Source organism: Chroicocephalus ridibundus, chromosome 3, assembly GCF_963924245.1.
Source record: "Chroicocephalus ridibundus chromosome 3, bChrRid1.1, whole genome shotgun sequence".
In the NCBI taxonomy this organism is placed as follows: Eukaryota; Metazoa; Chordata; class Aves; order Charadriiformes; family Laridae; genus Chroicocephalus; species Chroicocephalus ridibundus.
The window spans coordinates 26,640,682-26,661,853 of record NC_086286.1 but is presented as its reverse complement, the minus strand read 5'-3'; the positions used below and the strand labels follow the sequence as shown (position 1 = coordinate 26,661,853).

General features: G+C 39.7%; 1 protein-coding gene across 5 annotated transcripts in view; it reads left to right on the top strand.

The window, feature by feature from the left end:
* RPS6KC1 (ribosomal protein S6 kinase C1) overlaps positions 1-21,172 on the top strand; it is a 92,347-nt gene that overhangs the window by 36,965 nt on the left and 34,210 nt on the right. For all 5 annotated transcript variants that reach the window (XR_010070229.1, XR_010070230.1, XM_063328479.1 and 2 more), the window contains 2 exons: positions 4,283-4,401; positions 12,105-12,197. Coding sequence is in view for 3 of the 5 variants with exons in the window: in XM_063328479.1 (XP_063184549.1) it covers positions 4,283-4,401; positions 12,105-12,197 (212 nt within the window). In the remaining 2 variants the exon portion in view is untranslated. The remainder of the gene's footprint in view (positions 1-4,282; positions 4,402-12,104; positions 12,198-21,172) is intronic.

Genomic DNA, 21,172 nt, shown 5'->3' with positions numbered 1-21,172 from the left:
TCAGATGAAACGTAAATCTTCTAGTATCTAGGAAAATAAATGAAAAATCAATATTATTTTAAGCAGGATGATCTTTTATGAGCAGTTGTAAAGATTCATCAAAGGCTTTGACACAGTTTAAACATTTCCTGTTTGCTGCCATTTAAAGAAAAATGCCTTTCAAGTTATAAATTGTAATTAGAGAGAGATACCTCTTTAGATTATTGTGGGCTAACCACAGAATGGAAATAGGAGCTCAGTATGTTCACACAGTGTTTAAATCAAAAGGTCTTAACTAGAAATAAATTAGTGGATTCTTTTAAGAGTACGCATTTCGCGTAACTAAAACCACTATCCCATAACAAAATGCAATATTGCCTTTTTTAAAAAAAAAAGCAAAAGTCTGCATCACAGCTTTAACATCTGTCAAATATACGGATTTGTTCTACTAGCACTGTGTTTTAGTGATTTATTAGGTTTTAAGTGAAGAGTTCTATGACCTGAAATTTGGCATAAATGCTAAATATTATTTTTAGTTTAATGGGGTCTTTATTATTACTCACCTACGTGTGTTTAAGGCTTTTTAAGTAACACTTTGTTTTTCGTTTTTTTTTTTTAGAATTTATATTCTGTGTTTCTTTACAGATATTTGTGGGATAGTGGCTTTTTAAATGGGAATTTATATTGGAACGTAGCTTTTTACACTTTCTTGGTTAAACCAATATAAAGAATAAAGAGCCTAAATCCTACTTCCATAAATCCAATTCTCAAGCATCCACCTGTTATGGTATTCAGAGACTGAATTGTTAATTAACTAAGAAATAAGATGCAAGAACTTGTTGAGTAAATGTTGTTTTGTGAATCCACACCCTCTTTTATGACTGAAGATTTTAATGAGTGAACAGTTTGCAAATGTTATTTAACAAGTCGCTCAGGAAGGAAAAGTAGAAGGAAAACTGAAATTAATGTCTTGTGGAAGTAGGGAGAACAAAGACAGCTCTAAGGGGACATCCTAGCTTGTTTGCATTAATTACTATAAAATTACTGAAGCATTGGAAAAAAGGCAATAAACATCCCAACTAAATACTCATAACTAACAATTAAGCAGTAAGCTTGACTTTTACGATAGCCTTAGACACTAACTTTTCTAGCAGTTTTCTAGCAGTTTTCTAGCAGTTTTCTAGCAGTTTTCTGGCAGTTTTCTAGCAGTTTTCTACCAGTCTGCTCGAAGAAAATGCTAGCTGAAGAGTTTATTGTTGCTGTGCAGATGACTTGTTTTCCCTGAGCGACTACAGCTTCGTGTGTCTAAGAGAAATGTGGGTGATCACCAGTGGATTGGCACAAGAAGGTTTTATGGTGCTGTAAGATTAAATGTAGAGATGAAAGCAAGAGCGTTAGTCATGTTTTAAGAAATTGCAACACACGTTTATAAAATACTGTGTTTGTATTCTCTTCTGATAAAGCCAAATCCAAGTTCAAACAATTGAGTGTTGTTATTTTTTTTTATCCTAGATGGAAATGAGACTTGGCGGTCTCATCTAGGGCAATTTCCCCAGATGAGGCCTACCAGCGGAGGCTGATATTAGAAGTGCTGGGCCTGGTACAAAGTTGCCTCTGTCTTTAGAAGGATAGAAATTATTGAGAAATTGTTACATATCCATAACACTGTGTGCTGAAAGTGCACTGAATTTCTGACTGTCCAGCTTCTTCCCAAACCCAGTGTAGTCCAAGGTGTTTGCAGAGCAAGGCTGTGTCCTGTCCGAGGAGGTGACAATCACTTTTCCCTCCTGCTATGAGGTGGATAATAACATTTACAATAGATCACTTACAGAAGAGCTTGGAGTAGATCATAAGTCTCTTCTGCTTATTCTTGATGCAGTCTGTGTGATGGTTCTGTGAGTTCAGGTAGTTTGTAGTCATGAAAAGGAGGGGGAGTCTTTATTTTAGCAGGGTCAAAAGGACTAGTAGTAGACAGTGGCAACAAAAAGCGGAAAAGAGCCTCTGCCACCTTCACTCTCCAAGCTTAGGGATTGATAAAAACAAAAGCAATGATTCAGTCCCTCTTGCATGGGGTGGGAGGAAAACAGCAGCTCTGAGAGCCTACAGCAGAGGAACTCTCCGTGAACTTTCTGAAGAGACCTCGTACTCAGTTTTTCATTATTATCTTCCATCTTGAAAGTGTTTTGGGAAAATTGAGCAGTCAAACAATCTGCTCCTCCTCCTTTATTAAGGAGTCGATGTTAAAGGAAGCCAGATCTGTCTGACTGAAGGATCAGAGCGATTCCTCCTGCCCTGAGCTGCTGGAGAGACATGGCTGCAGCTTACCCCTTCTTTGGGTGCTACCAGTAGTGAAACTGAGTGCGAATTTCTGAGAGGGGCTTGCACGTGCATGCATGTATTCTGTATGGGCATGGTTGGCCACAAACAGATGGACTCAAGTGGAAGGGTATTGCTTTTAGATACACCGACACAACCACAGACAGCGTGAGCAGACCATCCTCTTTTGAAATGTTGCTGGTTAGGGAAAGACCTGCTGTCCAGGTCTCTCTGATAGCTGCCCCACTCTGCATGCCGTTCCCCCCCCCCCCCCCCAGCTCCATGATCCAGCTCTCAGACATTTTGTCTCACTTGCCTGCTTATCTGGCTTGAAGTTTGTTGGCGTATCTTATGCACAAAGAATACACACTCAGACAGGAAATAGCGAGGGGCAGAGTTTAATAAGAAGGTAAGACAGACAGTGGTGGTCGGGTAAAGGGCTCAGTTGGACAACCATATTGACAAGCAGCCTGCTTGCACACAGTTGGCCTGTGTAATTCCCACCTCTGTTTTCTTATGATTGTGCCTCCCCCTCCACACTGACCCCCTCTCTTTCCTCACCTTTAATCCTACCCCTAAACATCTCACAACATCTTACACATTGCCACAATCCCCCCCAGAAAGCCTCCCACAGCAAGTTTTGTGTGCAAGACTTTACAGAGCAAGTTCTCCCTCAGACATCCCGTAATAAGTTTTCTCTTTTTTATGAGACTCATTCTTGATAACCCACAATAATGCTTTTTTTTTTTTTTTCTTATCAGTTACCAAGTTTCTGGTTGAACTTCTTCAAGGTTACACTCAGAGGTTCCTTTCCATTGATCAGCGTCTTATGAATTCTAGTCTTTGTTACTGTCTCTGTTATCTGCTGTTTGTTAGGGTTTGTGTATTTGCGTGTTTGATTTATTACCTCTCCTGTTCCTTGCCTTGTCTTTCATGTTGAGTAGCTGTTAGGCAGATATCCTTGCAGTTCCTTGCCCTGTTTGAGCATCGGTTTGCGAGAGGTCCTGGCTTGCACCTGTTGGTGCAGAAGCCCGTCACAGCCAAGGCTGTGTTTCTGCAAGTCTCATCTGGCCTCATTTATGGCTGGAAGAGACCGTCAGGGCCATGAGAAGTCTCTGCTATTGCTCTGACTTCTTCTGGGACAGTTGTCTGTAACTATTTTTCAGCATAGTAATCTCAATTCTCTGTTATAACAATTGTGGCTCACAATCTTTTTATCTTTGCTTGGTGGTTGAGCAGTTGGGTGCTGACATCACGAATGGAATCTATTATAACAATTACTGCTTATACTGCTCATGATGTAAATGCCTAAACATAAACTGTAAGTTTTAAAGTGAATACAGATTTTGTGCGGTATCACAGTATTCTCACCTCTTGGAAGAGTTTACATAGATTAGATATAACACAAAGGTTGTTCAGTCATCTGGGAAGTGAAGTAGTTGGTGCAAGCGCTTCTTCATTTCTTCCTGTGTCACCCCAAGCCAACAGGCAAGGAGCACATAGCATCAGAAAGCTGTGAGCAAAAATTCTTGGTGTCTCTCATGTTGCCTTCTGGATATTGACAGCATTTCTGACTTTCTTCTATCCTTAGGAAAGTTCATGTTAGAAACATGGGGAAAAAATAAGTTTCTTTATTGTTTTGTTGTAAATGTCTTATTGTATCTTCCCTAATTGATTTTTTTTGGGGTACGATGTTTGGATCAGTGGTTTGTTTCAGTTCTTACTTATGTTACCATAGGAACATATACCAGATCACAGGAAAATGAGGGAAGACTTTTTATTTACCTTAGGCTATAGAAAGGCTTAAATTGTTATTTTTGTAGAACTCTGAGAGCATAGTACTTGCTTTTTATAAGATGCATATCTGTAAGTTTGATTATGAATAACCCAAAGGAAATCAAAAAGGTAGAATCAAAGCAGTCATGTACTTTGATTATTTAGTACCTCTCTCTCTATAGAAAAAATAACTTTCTTTTTCTCTATTGAGGTGAATCAAGTCCAACTCGTCGAGAAGCAGTGAAAAGGAAGACTGCAGAATACCTTATGCGTGCAGAAAAAATTTCCAGTCTCTGTCATAAATCCTCTGAAGATGCATCTATTTCTATGGTAAACTTTAATTTCTTTTTTTTTTTTTTTCTGAAAAAGAATTTGGTAGAATTAAATTGTCCTGTCTTTTAGCAAAGGATATTCAAGCTTGAGGTTCAAAAACTGTCTAGAATTTCTCTCTTTCAGGAGGCCTGAGGAGTATTTTGATGTTACGTTTCTGTTAAGTTGCTGCTCTTTTCTGATTCTTGTTGGTTGCATTTCACAGCATTACAAGGAGTGCTTGATTTAAGCCAGGCCTGTTTGTTTGCATGCTTTCCTTCTAGTCTGCAGTTAATGATGTAAACATTTTTAATCATGCTAAAGAATTTAAAGATAAAGCGAAAAAACCCACCAGAATGTAACATTTCTTTTGACTTTCCCGTGAGAATATCGCTTGGTCCTGTAGAGAGCAGAAAGGCTGTTCATTTCTTTAGCCTAGCACATCATGGTGTATTGGAAGTGACTCAAGCACATGATGGGGGGGATGAGAGATGAATTTCCCACAAAGTAAGGACTTAATTGAGCAAAGGTTCTTCCTGATCCCTTCAGATGTCTCTCTTGCATGTGCTTGAGTGATCAGCTGCTTCTTGATTTTTGAGGAGTTTTTCTCGTAATTCCCAACTTCATAAGCAGAAACACCCTTATCTATACTTGCACAAAAACCAAACAAAGCTTATTCCAAGGCACCCTCGATACATTTCTACTTTGCCCTTCCCCAGCCAGTTCCTTTGGGACTTATCTGTTCTTACTTTAGACTTTTACTGCAGTCATGTGTGTAATTGTCAATGAACGCCCCATTGTAGTAAATATGACAGTTACCAACTTCCTATCTCTCTTCATTTATATCAAGCAAGGACAAAAAGGGCAGAAGACTATTGCTGCTTATTTTGCATGGATCTAAAAATGCTTTAAGGAGACGACTGCTGCAAAAATGGGAAGTCTTGTAAAATCCAGCTGCCTAATAAGTAAATTAAAAAAGCAAAAACACTGATTTTGAAGGGTAGCTTTTTTTTTTACTGTGAGAGCTCACAAGCACAATTTTAAGGATGTTCCAAATGGGATATATTTTGTGAGATTTGGAGTCTTGCTGCTGCTATGAATTGTACTTTGAACAATTTAGTATTTTGGACTGATGTGAACTCTTACTAGGTAGTCTTTCTTTGGGTCAAACACCCTTGAAAATGAGGAAGAATCTATATTGAATGAAAACCTCAGTATGTTTGGAAACTGCAGAACAAGAAAAAAAACATTAACAACGTATTTTTGCCTTTCTATAAGATTAAAATCTAATTGTGGTTGGGAAAGAGGAAGAAATAAGTTGCATTTTTATATGTGAATTTGAGAGGTAAAGTATTTCCTCTTTTATGCTGTACTGAATAAGGCACGTGCCTTCTTTGCAGATCCAAAGGAAAGCAGGATTAATTGGGATAAGACAAGAAAAAAAAAAAGTAGTGAGACTAGAATACCATTATTCTTCTGCGTTGAAACTCAAAATTGACAAGTTAAGGCAAATCTGGCTTGGCACAAGCAAAATGTTGCACCTGTCTTATTCTCCTTTTTACAAAAGAAGCCATGCTTTCACAATTTGCCTTTGTTTTACCTAAGTCTGTACATATATTTTAGTATCTTTTATTTGCTGCTCTTCATAATGCATAAATTTGACTTTCATCTCAGAGCTTTGGAATTTACTGACATCAAGGGCAGATGGTGCTGATGGGTCACGGGGGTTGTGGTGAGGAACAGCTTGTCTCCAACTTGATAGCTGAAAGTTAATTGGGAGGAAGACTTATCTCCCAAAGTTATTGTAAGGGTAATGGTAGGAACCACTAAGAATTGGTATGCTCTGTGCTTTGGCTTAGTGTCTTAAGGAAACTGAGGAATATGACTCTTGCTGCACATTGGTTGATGAGCAGACGTGGATTTCTTGCACCTTAGTTACTGCTTATCCTTTTTACTGCCCAAGACAGTTTATATTGGAGTTCGCGTGAATTATTTCACCCCAGTGATAAGTGCACTGAAATGACCTGCCCCTATATACAGCGTGATTTTTGTGAGATACTAGTGGCACATTTTGTGTCCTTCTCCTAAAGAAATTAAGTCTACAGTGTACAAGGTTAGTGTGTATGCCTGCTTCCACCATCGCTTCCCACCAGCTTGATATTTCTCTAACTGCTATTTACATGCCTTTGGTCAAAGGCTGGTCTGTTAGCGCTAGCACCTCCTACTGCTGTAGGTCATGCTGAGTGATGCCATCCCTTGTTCAAACGCTGCTGCTTGGATAGAATATAAACGCAAATGTTTAAATAACACTGTACAATGCCTTCTTTGCTCACATGAATCTGTAAAGAGGTCTCTCATCGCTTCCCTTCTGGAGGAACACTGAAGTATTTGACAAGAATCTCTCCGTTACTACACTGAGGAAGCCTTTCCTAGAAGCATGGCCAAGTGCTGTTACACCTGTTAGCCCAGCACAGTTTAAACCATTTCACTGAAATTGGTTTGCAAGAAAATGATGGGCAAATACTGTATCCTAGCAGTACCTGTGCCTATATTACAATTGGCAGAGTGCAGTTTGGTTATGGGAAGCATGGTTCAGTGCAGGGAACTTCATGAGCAGTGGAGGTGCTGAGACTGTTTGCACACTGAAGGAAGAAGTCTGACTGGTAAGCAAGCATCAGCATTTAAGGCAAAGTTCTTGTTCTTGACCTGATGTTACAAGGCAGAACTGTTTTTTGTCACCCATGTCTGGTGTTAGATAGATCTGTGTTTCCTATTGTGCCCTTGCAAGGAACAACCACAGTGATCAGCATCAAAACTAGGCTCACCTGGCCTTCTTAGAGATTACACTTTCCTTTTTTCTCATCCACCAGTCCGGAGGAATGTCCAGCAAGGGAGGAGGTAAGCTCAGAAGTGCAGGTTTGATTATTGTCATGCACCTCTCAAACTCTTGTATCTCCTAAGAGCTCGGGCTGCCAGCTGTGTGCTGAACCACGTGCAGCAGCCTCAAAAGACTATGCCTGCTAAACGCACCCGAAGCCATCTATTTGCCATTTGAACACCATGTGACAGTAAAGCACTGCGGCTTTTCTCTGGTGACCTGGGGCAGAAGGAAGTGAGCTATTCTTCTGCGGCCCAAAATGCCAGGCCCTTGCCTCTTTGAAGACTAGATTTCCCTAGAGGCAAAGGCCTGGCATTTCAGAGCTGAGAAGCAAAAATTATCTTTGATGCCATGGAAACAAAACCAAAGAACAATAGTTTGTTACTTTTCTTGCCTTAACAAAAAGCCAACAGTGATGACCCTCAAGAATAGCATCCTTGGCAACCACCCTGGTGGTCGAAAGTCCGAGTGGTGAAGAAAGGAGCACAAGAAAAGCTGTTTGGAGAATACTTGGCACTGTTAAAAAAAAAAGAAAAAGGTTATGGGTGGAGGGCTTAAGGACGGATAGAAGATTTCTTAAGGTTGAAAAGAAACACAAGGAACTGAAGCAATTGTGACTGACCATGAACGGGGAACTCACTTGGCAGGGTCTTGTAAACATTGAGAAAAGCCTTGCTGTGACCCATAGGAGTGGGAGTTGTGGAGACAGCTTCTGGAGGTTGTAAACAGGCATGCAGACCTTCTGGAAAAGCAAGCTGTAGCAAACTCTGTCCTTCTCTTCCTCCTCTGGCACAGCACAGCAGCCTCAAGGACCTTCTTGATGACAAACGCTCAAGAATGCTGCGTGATGGCAGCAGCAGGCCACTTTGCAGATTCTCACGCTGTATTTTCTTCCCTGCCCCTTTATAAGTAGCAGCTCTGGGGAGCCACCTCCAAACATGAGTGGGAGCTACGCTGGATTGACCGTCAGAAAGCTGCAGTCTTACATAGCTGTCAGCTGTGAGGCCCAGCATAGCTACACATATAGGCTGTGTTGTTCCTTTTAACTTTGTCGGTATTTTTATAATGCATATTTTTTTCACTCTTTGAAATTATTTTTGGCTGTACTTGTGCCCAATTTTTTATATTCTGAATTGTCTCTTTTTGCACTGTTATAAAAGCTGTTGTCTTTTAAAATGTCAATTATTTTTGATTTTCAAAGCAATTTAGTAACAAGTTACATGCAAGCCTGATGCCCAAATAGGAAAAGAAGTCTTCAATCTTCGCAGTTTTCATAGGATATCTTACTTCCTAAAATTCTCATTAAATGTGCATGAAAATTACATGAAGTATAAAGAAAATACACTGCTGTAGCTCTGTGAGATGTAAATTTAACATAAAATAAGAAATTCAGTCTCAAGGCTTCCAAGATCACATTCTGCATTCCTATCTGCTGCTGGTTCCAGATGTGCATGACCCTAGATGTGTCCCAGCTTCAGGGAAGATGCAGACACAAATTGGTGATCACGGGGCACTTTCTGAAGCACGCCATAGCTCTGTCTCCGCGTTCAGATGCGTGCAGAGATGCAACCTTGTTTTCCTGTGGTGCAGAATGAGGAAGGGGCCAGGATGTTCTGCCAGGCCAGGAGAGCTGGAAGCTCTTTCGCACCCATGGCGTGGAGCCTCGCACCTCAGGCCTGCAGTATCTGCTTCAAAACAAGGCATCTCCTGGCTGCAGCTGAGGGTCTGGCCACGCTACAGGGGGATGGTTACTGAAGTCATCAGACGTCGACTTCTGAATGGTGAGGGGAGATTGCATTTTGATGTGCAGCTCTGCACTGGTGTTTGTGAAAGTGCTTTTTTTTTTATCCTGAGGTTCTGTGGTGACTGCTGTCAAAGGTGGCAGCATCAGCAGTAGAATGATTTCCCATTAAATGCTAGGGATAGCGTTCTTGCGTTAAATTAGGTTAACATGGGAGGCTTTTCCTCTTGCTTGGCTGGTGGGGTACTTCTCTTTCTCCCCGTGCCCTTATAACTGCTGGCAGTGATGACAAAGCTGAGGCAAGGACTATTGCCATATTTCATTGTGTAGCTTGCAAAACTAGAGCTTTCCAAAGGCAAATGGTGGCTGCAAGCTGCTGGATGCAGCATCACAATCAGCATCATCCTTTTCCATTTGAAATTAGCATATGCTAGCCCAAAGCTGATGGTGGGAAAGGAACTGGTGACACCAATCCCAAGTCAGATAACTCCAGCTGTGCAGCTCAGTGTAGTCTGGAAATAGTTTCAAAACACATCAAGGCCCAGCCACAGGGGAGAAGGTCCTGGGATACCTGAGCAGCTTGCAGAGCATTTGGACAAGCTGCTGAAGGCCTTCTGCAGGCAGAGGTAGCCTGCCACTTTCTTTAGAATATAAATGCCTTATTTCTAAAGGCAAATGAAGCCTTTGAGTTTTTGTTACTCTCCTTTTCTTTTTTTGTTCCTCTATTTTTGATGAGAGAGCTGTTATTTAGTTATTTTTCTTATTGCTGGCTAGATGCTGAGCTTGGATTTTTACCCTATTCAGAGGAACAGGCAGCTTCATAGAATGCTTAATTGCTGTAGTTCTGGGAATTGGGTATTTAGAGTTTGCTTCCAGCTTGCTTCACAACAGAATGTGATGCCTCCTCATCACTGGGCTCCACTATTAGATTTCGCAACAGTGGAAACCAAAGTACTGTAAAGAGCAAAAAATAACCTGAAACTGATAAAAATGGAGAAGCTACTGGGAGCTGTGGATGTGATTATTAACCATTTTAAGGTAAGAAGTGTCTATAGAACATGCATATGGAAAACAATGTGTGTACCCAGTATTATTGACTGTGGCACCATTGGTGATATTTTAGAGAGGGACCTGAAAATATGTAGTAGTTTTCTTGGGCTCTTCAGACATGGTGGGTGCAGGAGTCTGATTGTATAGCATTATTAGACAACTATTAAGTTCTTTAGAGATGTGTGAACTTAATTCATGGTTGAAATCTTATGCGTAAGAGAAAATTTTAAAAGCTTGATTATGGAGGAATAGTTATAAAATGTAATAGCATGCAGATAGAAGTGGAAATCTTTTATAATAGTCTAGAGGATTTGGAAATGTTCTCTTTCATTAAATGTATTCCTTAGAATGCTTTTGAAATCTTGTCATGAATAAACTCAGTGTTAGCACAACTCTTTGTTTCAAAGCAAATATTTCGTTACTGCAGAAAAATTGCACACTCGTAAAATACAACCTAACAAAAGAACTCCCTCGACCTTCCAACAGCTTGCTAGAATGTGAAACCTAAATTAGATTTGGAAAAAAAACTTCATGTAGAGTTTTTCTTAGTGATTTGTAGAATCCGGGCTGTTTTCTCTTAACTGCTGTTGGTACTCTTGCTTGGTAGTGTTTACATGACACAACAATTACAAGACCCGGGCAAATAAATGAAGAGAAATAATAAACTCTTTTGAACATCAAGCCCAGTAGGTGAACACAAAAGAAAGGAACAGTTTTCTCTATGCTTCTTGAACACATGTGTATGATCCTTTCTTTTGAATTTTGTGGGCACTTAAATAAGTGTTGATTTCTGGGAAAGAATTTGGAAGGAGAGAAGGTGGTTGACTGGCAACATGAAGGGGAAACAGTTTTGGGGATGTACAGTACAGTAAGGATGCTGGAGAGGAAACACTATCGGGGAGGCAAATGGAAATTACCTTGTTCAGGTTCTTCACTTTTCCTGGGACTTTCTGATCATAAGGGAAAATTTCTTTATTTTCACTGATACTTAAGCACTTCGTCCACAGTGTAATTGCTTACCAGCAGTTTTCCTTTGACATATTTGTTAAATATTGCCTTTTTACCTCTTAGAAGCCTAAAAATCAAGGATTTTCACCTTCCTCTACCTTTGTGCAATAGAAGTATACTTGGGGAGTCCAGGTTATGCTTAAAAGGAGTTTGGCATTCAACAATGCTGCAAATGAAGTTACCTTATTTGTGAGGAAGAGATCCAGGTCTGCGGTTCTAGTAGAAGCTGCATGTTGAATTTTTTGGAGGAGGATCTAATGAATTCTCTCAGTTGGCAACTAGAAACTTCTGAAAATGTTTGTTAACGTGCCAGAGGTATATGCGATGCTTAAGAGGTTGATCTTTGTCCCAGAAGACTTCCACTTAAAACGTTGTTCCCTCCTCTGACGTGCAAGCTTTGAGTTTGCCTTGAGAAACTACAAAACATGGCACAGACAAAAACCTATGCGTATTAACTACTTGAATAGTTAGCACCTGCCAATTCTCTTGCTATGGTGTTAATTTCTAGATTAATGATACATAGCTAGCTACCTTTTTCTAAGGCAGTTTTAGGAATCATTTCTGTTGTGCACCTTGTTATTAAAAGGATTTCATAAAGCTCACCGGAGAGCAAGAGAACCCTGTTTATAATTCTGTATTTTATGTTCTTCAGACTTAAAAAGCCTCTAATTTGCTTTCTCCTCCTCAGTGATCTCTGAATTATTTTGTATCCAGAATACCTGTAAGGCTTTGATTGATTATTGTGATGGGGTAAGAATTGAGTAATCGATTGCCAGGTTCCATTAAGCATATAAAGTATAAAAATTCATTATTTTTTTCTTTTTAAAATTTTTGTTTTCAATGTTATCTTGATATTTTTTTATTTACTTGCAAGTTGTTTCCCCCCCCCCGCCCCCACTAAGGACAAACAGAAAACTTCTCCTTTCATCTTCACTCTCTCTGATTTATGATAAATTTAGTTTCCTTCAGCCTGGCATTTGCTTCAGCAGGCAGTCTTCCTTCAAGTACCACCCTGATTGATGTATAATCTTTGATATCTTCCATTAGCCTCCAGGATCACTAAGTTCAAGGCCCTCTTGGAACCTAAGGAGCCCTGCCGAGGAACTGAAGGCCTTCAGAGTCCTTGGGGTGATTGACAAGGTAATTCTTCAGTGTCTCTTCAAGAGTTCAGTCATAAATCGACTGCATGCTGACATTTTGTCTTTGAAGCTGTGGATCTTAAGGATATGAAACAAAAGAGGAAAATGACTCAAATGCATCTGCACTTTAAAATAACAAAAGTAGAAGAAAAAAGGCTTTTATCTAAGCAATTCATGTAAGGTCATGCAAAATATATTTGAGCTAAAGGATAAGGTACATGTTTGGTGGCATTCAATAGGATGAGGCCTGTTTTTCAAAAACGAAGTCATGGTTACAATACTGGGGTAAGGACAAGTAGATGTGTTTTCAGTTGAATAAACTGGTGGATACTTGAAATATAGAAGGGTAGAAATTCCTACTTTTGAACTGTCACTTGAAATGGGGGCTGGGGACATGCATGACTGTTCTCCTTCCTTAAGTATTTGAAATTGAAATCCCCAGCAAAGACAGAGATTCAGCAATGAAGCCAAGCTTATTTTTGACTTATGCAAATAATGTCTTCCAAAATCCCAGGGTAATACCCCTTTTGTAAACAGTAAAGGACCATACGGATTTTTTGCAAGCCTCATTAAGAGACCAAAAGAATTGCTGCATTGTTTTGATAATGCTGATTAGTTATCACCTTACCAAATACTTTTAAGATGATGTATTATTCAGCAATGTGGCTGTGGCTGATGCAGACTGTAAAGACTCATTTCCTTTTTGCCATGCCAATTCCCTTGTGCCTTTTGGTAGTTCCTTATGTAGTCCCTGGTTTGTGCATGATGTACTGGCGCATGGTCTATTTATGCATTTGTAACGTGCATCAGAAAACCTGTAGCTGATCTCAAGGTCTGTATTTCTTGGTTTCTTCTTCTTGTTGGACTGAACCTAGCTACAGGGACTGATTTTTGTTTTTCTTTGCCTATTCTGTTGTAATTATGTGCATAAGTTGATAACTTCTCCTCAGAGGGCTATATGCGTTAGGTATTATCGTTGTTTTTGTAGCACACAAGGTTTTCTCATCTCTGTCTTCATATTCATTGTATCTTCTTTTCTCAGTTGTAAGTACAGAATTTATCCTGTGTGCCACTGTATACGTATTGGAGAGACAGGTTGGAAAGAGCACCCATCTGTTGGATTAGTAGGCACTAACTAAATTAGTAGCCACTAAATGGGTGCAGTAGGCATGGACTTTGTGAATTAGTCTGACGATGTGAGTCTGCAGAAGTGTTGGAAATGAGACAAGAAAGACTATCGGTATCTTCGTTCTTGTATTAGAATAATGAACAGTCACTGGAGAAGATGCTTGACCAGAATGAACTTTTTGGAGCCCTTGGTGTTATCAGATCTCCTAGATCTCTCTGAGCACAGCTCTAGTAAGTGTCCTGGGTGCGAGCTGAATGCGTCCAGATCTTTGCGGCAGAGTTGGGAAGAATCAGGGTTCTGGTGATGACAAAAATATAAGATCTTGGTGTTGGAGATGTGTGTGTGTGTGGAGTAACAGGCTTGTGTATACAGCTGGTATGCTCATGTGTAAACAATATCACAGGAGTCAGAGTTAATGTTTTAAGTATTGTATAAAAAAGGGAGCAATATTCTTTCAGGTGTCTTTGTACTTTGCATACCTGCTTACAGATTCTCCTTATTATGAACTTAATTTTATTCTGAGCATGCTGTCTTTTTTCATATGTTTTAAGTGTTCATAAAGTTGTGAGGCAAATGAAAAACTGCTCTAAGCCCAAATGTTCTGAGTGTGTTTTATTTGGTTTTATAATGCATACACAAAATGCACGTGAATATGAAGCAAAAGTGTGCACATGTATCTGTGTGCTGGAGATGATGCCCCTGCCTTTGGTTTAAAGCACCATCTCACTTCCTTCCTCACCATCACTGGTTTTTGCTGCCTCCTCTGCTTGTGTATGCCCTGAAGCTCACATCGTGGAGAAATCCAAATAGATGTCTTAAGTATCCTCGCCGGAGCCAAGCAGATGAGATAGCATGTTTGTTCTTGAAAATGGATTGTGATTTTCAGGGCCAGCAATGAAGATGCCGTGCTTTTGGGCACAAGTCTGTGACTCAGTGTCACACAAAGTTTTGCCTGAAAATACTCTTCCCTTATTCTAACTCTGAGGTAGCTGCTTCCGTTTCCACAGAAAATGGGTGCATAGATAGTAATGGGCCACCGTCATTTTCACTGCTGTCTTGTCTAATCCTGTGCAAGACTGGCTTAAACACGCCGACTTAAAAATGGTGGTGGTTGGTTTGCAGGCTTGTTCTCCCACAGCTGCTTGAAGCCCAGAGTGGTGTCTGCCTGCTGCAGTGCTGCCTCGAGAAAACCAGCTGTTAACCTGCGCTCCATCAAATGCTGAAAGGTTCAGTGCCTTCCCTTAGAGTAATGTCAGTCTTTGTTCTTCTTTTGAAGCCTCTTGAAATGTTTTGAATTGGCTTCATTTTCGCAGACAAAATGCTCGTTGCTACCTGAAACTCTGGGTTTTTCAAACTATTTCAGGCTAGGCAGGATGATTAGACATTTAATTTTAGCCTAGTTTATTCTGAATGTGCCATCTTTCCCTCGGTCTGCCTTTCCACCTTCCTTGTCACCTGAATAATTTTTGCTGTGTTTTGTGTTGACCCTTTTCTGCTGAATCGGAGAGTCAGATATCTTAACTTACTAAACTCCTTAAAATATTGTAAAAATTCACAGAAGAATGACCATATCTGTGCCTCCCCTCCCATCCTGCTGCTGCCGCTCTCATGCAAAGACTGTGGTGTAAATCCAACTATTTTAATACACCCAAGAGGACCTACACTTTGCTTGAGGAAACCGTTTTTCTTGAATTCTGCTGCTGCTGTGTTTGCTTACTTCATGGTGTCAAAGGCTAACTAGGTGGGGTTTGCAGGTATTTTATGTTTATTATGGGAAGTTTATACCTGTGAGTAGGTTTCTGAAAATAGAAGTTTAATTTAGTTATGGAGGTGGCTTTTGTCCTGCGAAAGTGGAGTGTGAGGTGCTGCTGATTGGGCAGCAAAGCTCTTGTTAGTGTTACCAGAGGTGCTGCATCGAAAACAGGCTAATAGCTAAATATTTTAGCTACTGTTATCACCAGCCATGATCAATTATTTTATCAGTTCACGTACCTTAAAGTAGAAAACTTCTTTTTGAATAGCAAAGATTTTTGCTTTCAAAATTTGCCTAATTAAAAATCAGGGTTGCGGATTCTGTGCTGAGTTTCTGCCCTAGGCAAGTCTTTCTTTTGAAGCTACAACTGGCCCCTAAAGAAACGACTTTGTTATGGTGCTGCTGGATACCTTCACAATGCTGTTTCAAACCCAATTTCTTATTCTTTAGAACCCTCTGTTATTTAGATTCATTCAGTTTAAAGATTCATCTTGAAAGCAGAGTGCATTAAGTAATAACTATGCTTCTGTAACCAATGACTGTCTTTTATGTCTTTTCTATCCCCTCCCTTGGTCCCCCATCAAGCCACATTGTCTGTATTGGCACTGGTGTAACTGTGATCAGTTCTTCCGCAGATGTCTGTACATTTGAGCTTGTTGTTCAATACGCTGTTTGTTAAGCTTTATTGAACAATCTGAAACCTTATAAAATAAAATACTCTCATCAGGGCCTTGCTAAAATTATTTTGGGAGTTTCTGAAGAGGATTCTAGAAGTAAATAACTTATTTTCTGAAGAATTGGAAGCAATTCTGTTATCTTGAGTATAGGTTATTTTTTGTGGCTGTCTTGCTATTGTGAGAAGTCATAACTCTGATGGTAGTACATTTTGATGAATTGACCTTTAGAAATATACAGAACCACCAAATCAGTATTATTAATTATTTAGAAAGTGCGATTACTATTTGTCTACTTGATGAGTGAAAGTGCAAAAAGCACAAGTATATAGCAAATACGTAGAGTTTGGATGCATGATCTGCAGACCCATAGTTGAATTCAAACAGTTTATGGTTAGTTTTAATGGAATTTAATCAGAGGGTAGGAGAAATGGGCTCTTTTTATGGCAGTGTGTGTGCTGTGCATGAATAACAGGACATAGGTAGCTATGTCCCATTATTGTTTTTTAGAAACTTAAGTATTGGGAATTTTATTTTGAGGTGAAGTTACAAGACTGTTGCTGTTGTGAAATTGAGTTGACCATAGCAGATGTTTTCTCTCACATGGCTCTCAGGTGCACACTGCCAAGCATCTTTAGATCATCTTATGGATTTGAATGAGTAGCTGGGTGTACATAAGAGGTGTGGGGAAAAGGGAGCTGTAATAAACAGCACCATTGAGTTCAGACATTCATTCTTGTTTCATTGCAATGCTTCGAGAAACTGGCTGAACACATGTTGTAATGAATTCAACTGACTAGCAAGTTTTCCTCATCCGAACATGGCATAATGAAAAATAGCAGTTGCAAAAATGGTTAAAAATCTGAAATTGAGCAATAATAGTAACTATTAATACAAGTAAAGAAACTTTTAAGAGCTTGTTTCAAGTTTTGATAACCCTTTAGTTTCCTATGTGACTTGCCAAGTCCTACAAAATCAAATCCACTACGGAGTTTTTGTCAAAACTGATTTCTTGGCTTGCTACCTTCCTTTCCCTACTGCTGCAGGATTATTCCTAAGCTACGGTCAGGTTTCAAGCCACAAGCAACAAAGCTTGTTCAACTTTAAAACCCAGTCTCTCTCCCAGCTAGAAATAGTTCTGTTCCTTCTTCCCTGCCCTCAAACACCTGCCACTTGTTTTCCTGAAGTCTTTCGATTTATCCATTTATACCGGTCTGAACATTTCTGAGTGTTTTGTTGTTATAACCCTTTGTCTCTCTCTAGCTTCTTTCTTATTTGTCTCACTAAAATTTCTTTTGACTTTAGCGAATGTTTTGTTACATCTGACATAAAACAGTCCTAAGATTGAGTCAAGTAATGCAGATTTTACCCTTCCCTTTGTAAAATAGAAATTAAATTATTGAATATTCCAGTACAGGCTGAACTATTATGTATCTTCTGGCCCCCAGAAAGAAATAATTTATAGAGATACTTTCTTTCAAACTACAATTAAGCTTGTCTTCCTACATATTATTAAGTTGTTTAGCACATAACTGGTCCCAGGCAATTTCTCTGCGATGCCTGGTGGCATTTCATATTGTAAACTGTATTCTCTAGTATAACCTGCCAGATATATTTTCTAGGTTAATGTTTCACCATTTGTCATTTATTGGCCAGTTTTTAGTTTGCTCTAAGAAAGTGGACTTTCCTCTCTGTTACTGACCAAGTAAAAGTACTTAAAAATTGGAATTTGAATATATGCTGCTTTTTGAGCATTTGCATTATGTAGAGCTGCACCATTTGTCTTTTAAGTACACTATTATTGCAAGTCATAGAATATATGAGCCATAAGTTCCTTAGAATAATGGTTTGAAAGGAGGAATAATTGCAAACTGAAGATAATTCATATTGCACAGGTACCAGGATAAGCAATAATCACGTTTTTCATACATATTAGCCAAATGTAATCTCTTTTTATAACGACAGAGGGAGACGACCGAGAGTCCGGGTGGTGTAATCTGAAAAGTGACAAGAATAAATCTGTGTTAAGTAGATCTTTTAATCCTGGTAGCCTTGACAGCCGGCACAGCTGAGGAGAGCTGGGGGAGAATTGCACTCCTGCTTCTGCCTCATCACTGCAGCCGTGGCCTGAGTGCGGCACCCAGCTGTGCACCAGCCCCTGCTAAGGTTTTCTTGCCATCCCAAGCACTTGTGCTAGGATCAGGTGACCAACTTCTCTCCTTTCTGGTTATCTGTCACTACCTGTAACGGGATTTTCCAACTGGTGAGGTAAATCCAAGGATTAAAATCCTAGGTGATCATCTGATGTATCTTTGAAGTTTGTAGGACTTGTGCTAGAGAATCTATCCTATGGTAAGATTCCATTTGTTTAGGAGATAAGGACCAGAATTAGTAGATGGCCCACTGGTGACATTATTACATGATGTGTTTGCAGTGTAGAATGGCAATTTAATAAAAAAATGGAGCTGGTTTTAAAGTAATCCCTTAGCTCTTGTGTGTCTTCAAAACCCTTCAGGTATCTGGTACTGCAGTAAGAGGTCCTATTCCATTTTCTTTGATCTGGCACAAGCTATTTTGCAACCCATGTTAGTGAACTTAAAGCCACGTTTTTGTAAGCAAATATGTTTTAAGGTGTTTATTTTGATCAGTGTTAAAAACCTGCTCAAGTAACTAAAAAGCATAAGTATGTCCTGTGCCACAGCCTGAAGGTGTGGAGTCTGGGGAAAAAAAAAATCAATATTAGATAATGGGGGGGAAGGAAGGGAGGAAAAAAATCCCAGAAAAGAAAGGGGGACTGGGGAAGCAAACATCTGCAGTGTGATAGAGGACTGCATTTATGTTAAAGCCACCTGCAGGAGAGCAGTGCATTTAGAGCAGTCCTTAGTTCTTCCAGTGTTGTCCCCCGCGACCTTGGTTGGCTGCTCGGTAGGGTGACTAATGGTTCACCACGTTCTTTTTTCCTGGTGACTTGCCTGTTGCCTGCCTCTGGGTTTGTGATTCCCCTTATGCTGACTTCTGCAGTATTCCTTCAGTCTCTTATCTCAGGGCTTTGATGCATATGTTCTGAAGGTGGCCACCGTGACTTTGGGTGGCAGCAGATGGTAAACCTTCAGGCTGCCACCGGCTATACTGGTGTTAAGTTGGAAACCTAACGTTTGATGAAGAATCAGTAGTGCATATGAAAGAGCTTTTACTGCAGAAATATCTTTTAATTAAAAAAAATTAGCATACTGAAACATTTGCTAATTTCTGTGCATTTAAAGGATCCTAAAATTAACTGTTTTCTTAAAGCTAGGCTATGGTTATTTACCAGGAAGGTTTTATTTTATTTTTCTCCAATTAATTGTACCTACTATATTGAATTGAATTTAATTTATTTTCCACTAAGCTGTTGGATACACTGTAAATCAAATCTAAGAAGCTAATTTTTTTAAGTAGCTGCTGTCAGCATCAGAATTAACCCTTGACTTAGGGAAAAAAAAAAAATCACAAGTAGAAAATCCTATTTGGCATCACGGAGGGTTATTGCTATCTGCCACTTCGCTGAGATGCTGCCATGCAACGCTGCTGTGTTCACTTGTGTTTTGTGATGTGCCTGGGAGCCCAGTGCTTGTACAAAATAGGGATGTCTGTGCTGCTTATTTGCATTATATATTTATTTGTGGCAATTGCTATTTGTCTGTCACTGTTTTTGGCCACGTTGAGGTTGTCATCAATGCAGAAAAATAGGGAAAGAACGAGTAGGCAACAGTGCTGCAAAAGCCAGCATGATACGTAGACCTTGACTCCGTACATTAGTAATACAAATAGGATTTTGCCTTGTCTCCTTTTGTGTCACAGTCTAGTTGCACAGTGCCCAGGAATGCCCTGCTGTGCATTTTTCTCCCTCCCCTCTGAGAAAGGATGCTGAATGTTACAGCCGACAGCTCATTGTTAGAAGGTATTAGATATTACAAGTTACACGGTAGTCATCATCATCAGTGAAACAGGTTCCATCAGTTTATGCAGGCGAGGAACAGCCCCGTCTAACGCGAGCATTTCTGTGTGGTCTGCTTTGAGAAGGACAGAGTTATGCAGCAGGGAATACTATGTGGAATCCTGTTTTGTCCCATTGTGCCAATAAGGTGGAAGCTTGTCACTTTGCATTTCAAAAAGAAATCTTAGAAAAAGCATTATTGAAGAACTTGCAAGCACTGCCTTTTGCAACTGGGGAGAAGTGTGAAGGAATGCAAACAGGAAAGGCTTGCTGGGGTAGCACTACTATCCAGAAATTGGCTATAAAGCATGAGATGAGAATAAGTTGACATTTGTGTCAATGACAGACTTACTGTTACGCACTTCTGCAGCAGCTTGGTATCGCATCCAAGAGCTGCTCACTTTGCTCTGGATGTGTGATAAAAAGTCAAGCAAATATACTTGTGACAGTCTCTTTCCTGGTCTTATCCCTTCCTGAAATGTCAGTTTTCTGACGGTGATTTATTCATTCATGTAGTCCTTTAATTATTTGGGTGAATCTGCTTAAACCAGCTTTTTGTAATACATGTGCAGGCTACCTTCCCTTGAAGCAGATTTTTGTCTTGGGGAGGGGGCATGTAAATAGTCTGCCAGGGCCAAACAGAGCATCACTAGGTGACTTTTTGAAGTTACTTTTATGGATCTTCCTGGGCTTCTTGGAGTCCCTCGCGAAGTAAACAGCCTTGCGGAAAGGTCGGTATTGAATCAGGAAAGAAATAATTTTCTATGAAATGAAGTGGAGGTGTAGTTGATCATCACTGGGGGAAGGTATGATGCTTGATGGGAAGGAAGAAGAAAGAAGCTGGTTAGTAAGACTAGTTAGTCCATCTAGGTAGTTAACCTCAAAGGCACACAAATGTTATTTGTTGCTATTACAGTTATAAAACTGTAGCTGCTGCTTTCGTTTTGATGTTGTAATATAGCAACAGCTGAAGCTAGCCCTAAAGGGACCCGTTGTCTGCTTTATTCCTGTTAGTGGTAGTCATTCTATATGTCATCTTATAGGGTGAGGGCTCAGTAATCTGTTCTGTTACACCATATGCTAATACAGTGCTGATAAGCAAGTGTGAAAAATGAAAGGGAGGAATACATTAATTGTATTTGTGCAATAAGGTATGCTATCAAAGGTAATTATTTCATGACAGTTTTAGTTATAGCAGTTGTTTTATCATGGAATAAAAGATGGCTTTAGGAGCCTTTTATTGGAAAGACAATTGTATCAAATTAGTACCAAATTAGATTTTTGTCTTTATAAAGGTGAGCAAACCCATGAGCAGTTTTTAAATTGGTGTCTTCTACTCTACAAATGAACAAATCCTGTTTGAGGGTTAAAGAAGCTATTATTCTGTCCTTTATGCTGACAGCTTCATTACTGATTGGCCTACTGTTGGTATTAAAAAAATGTT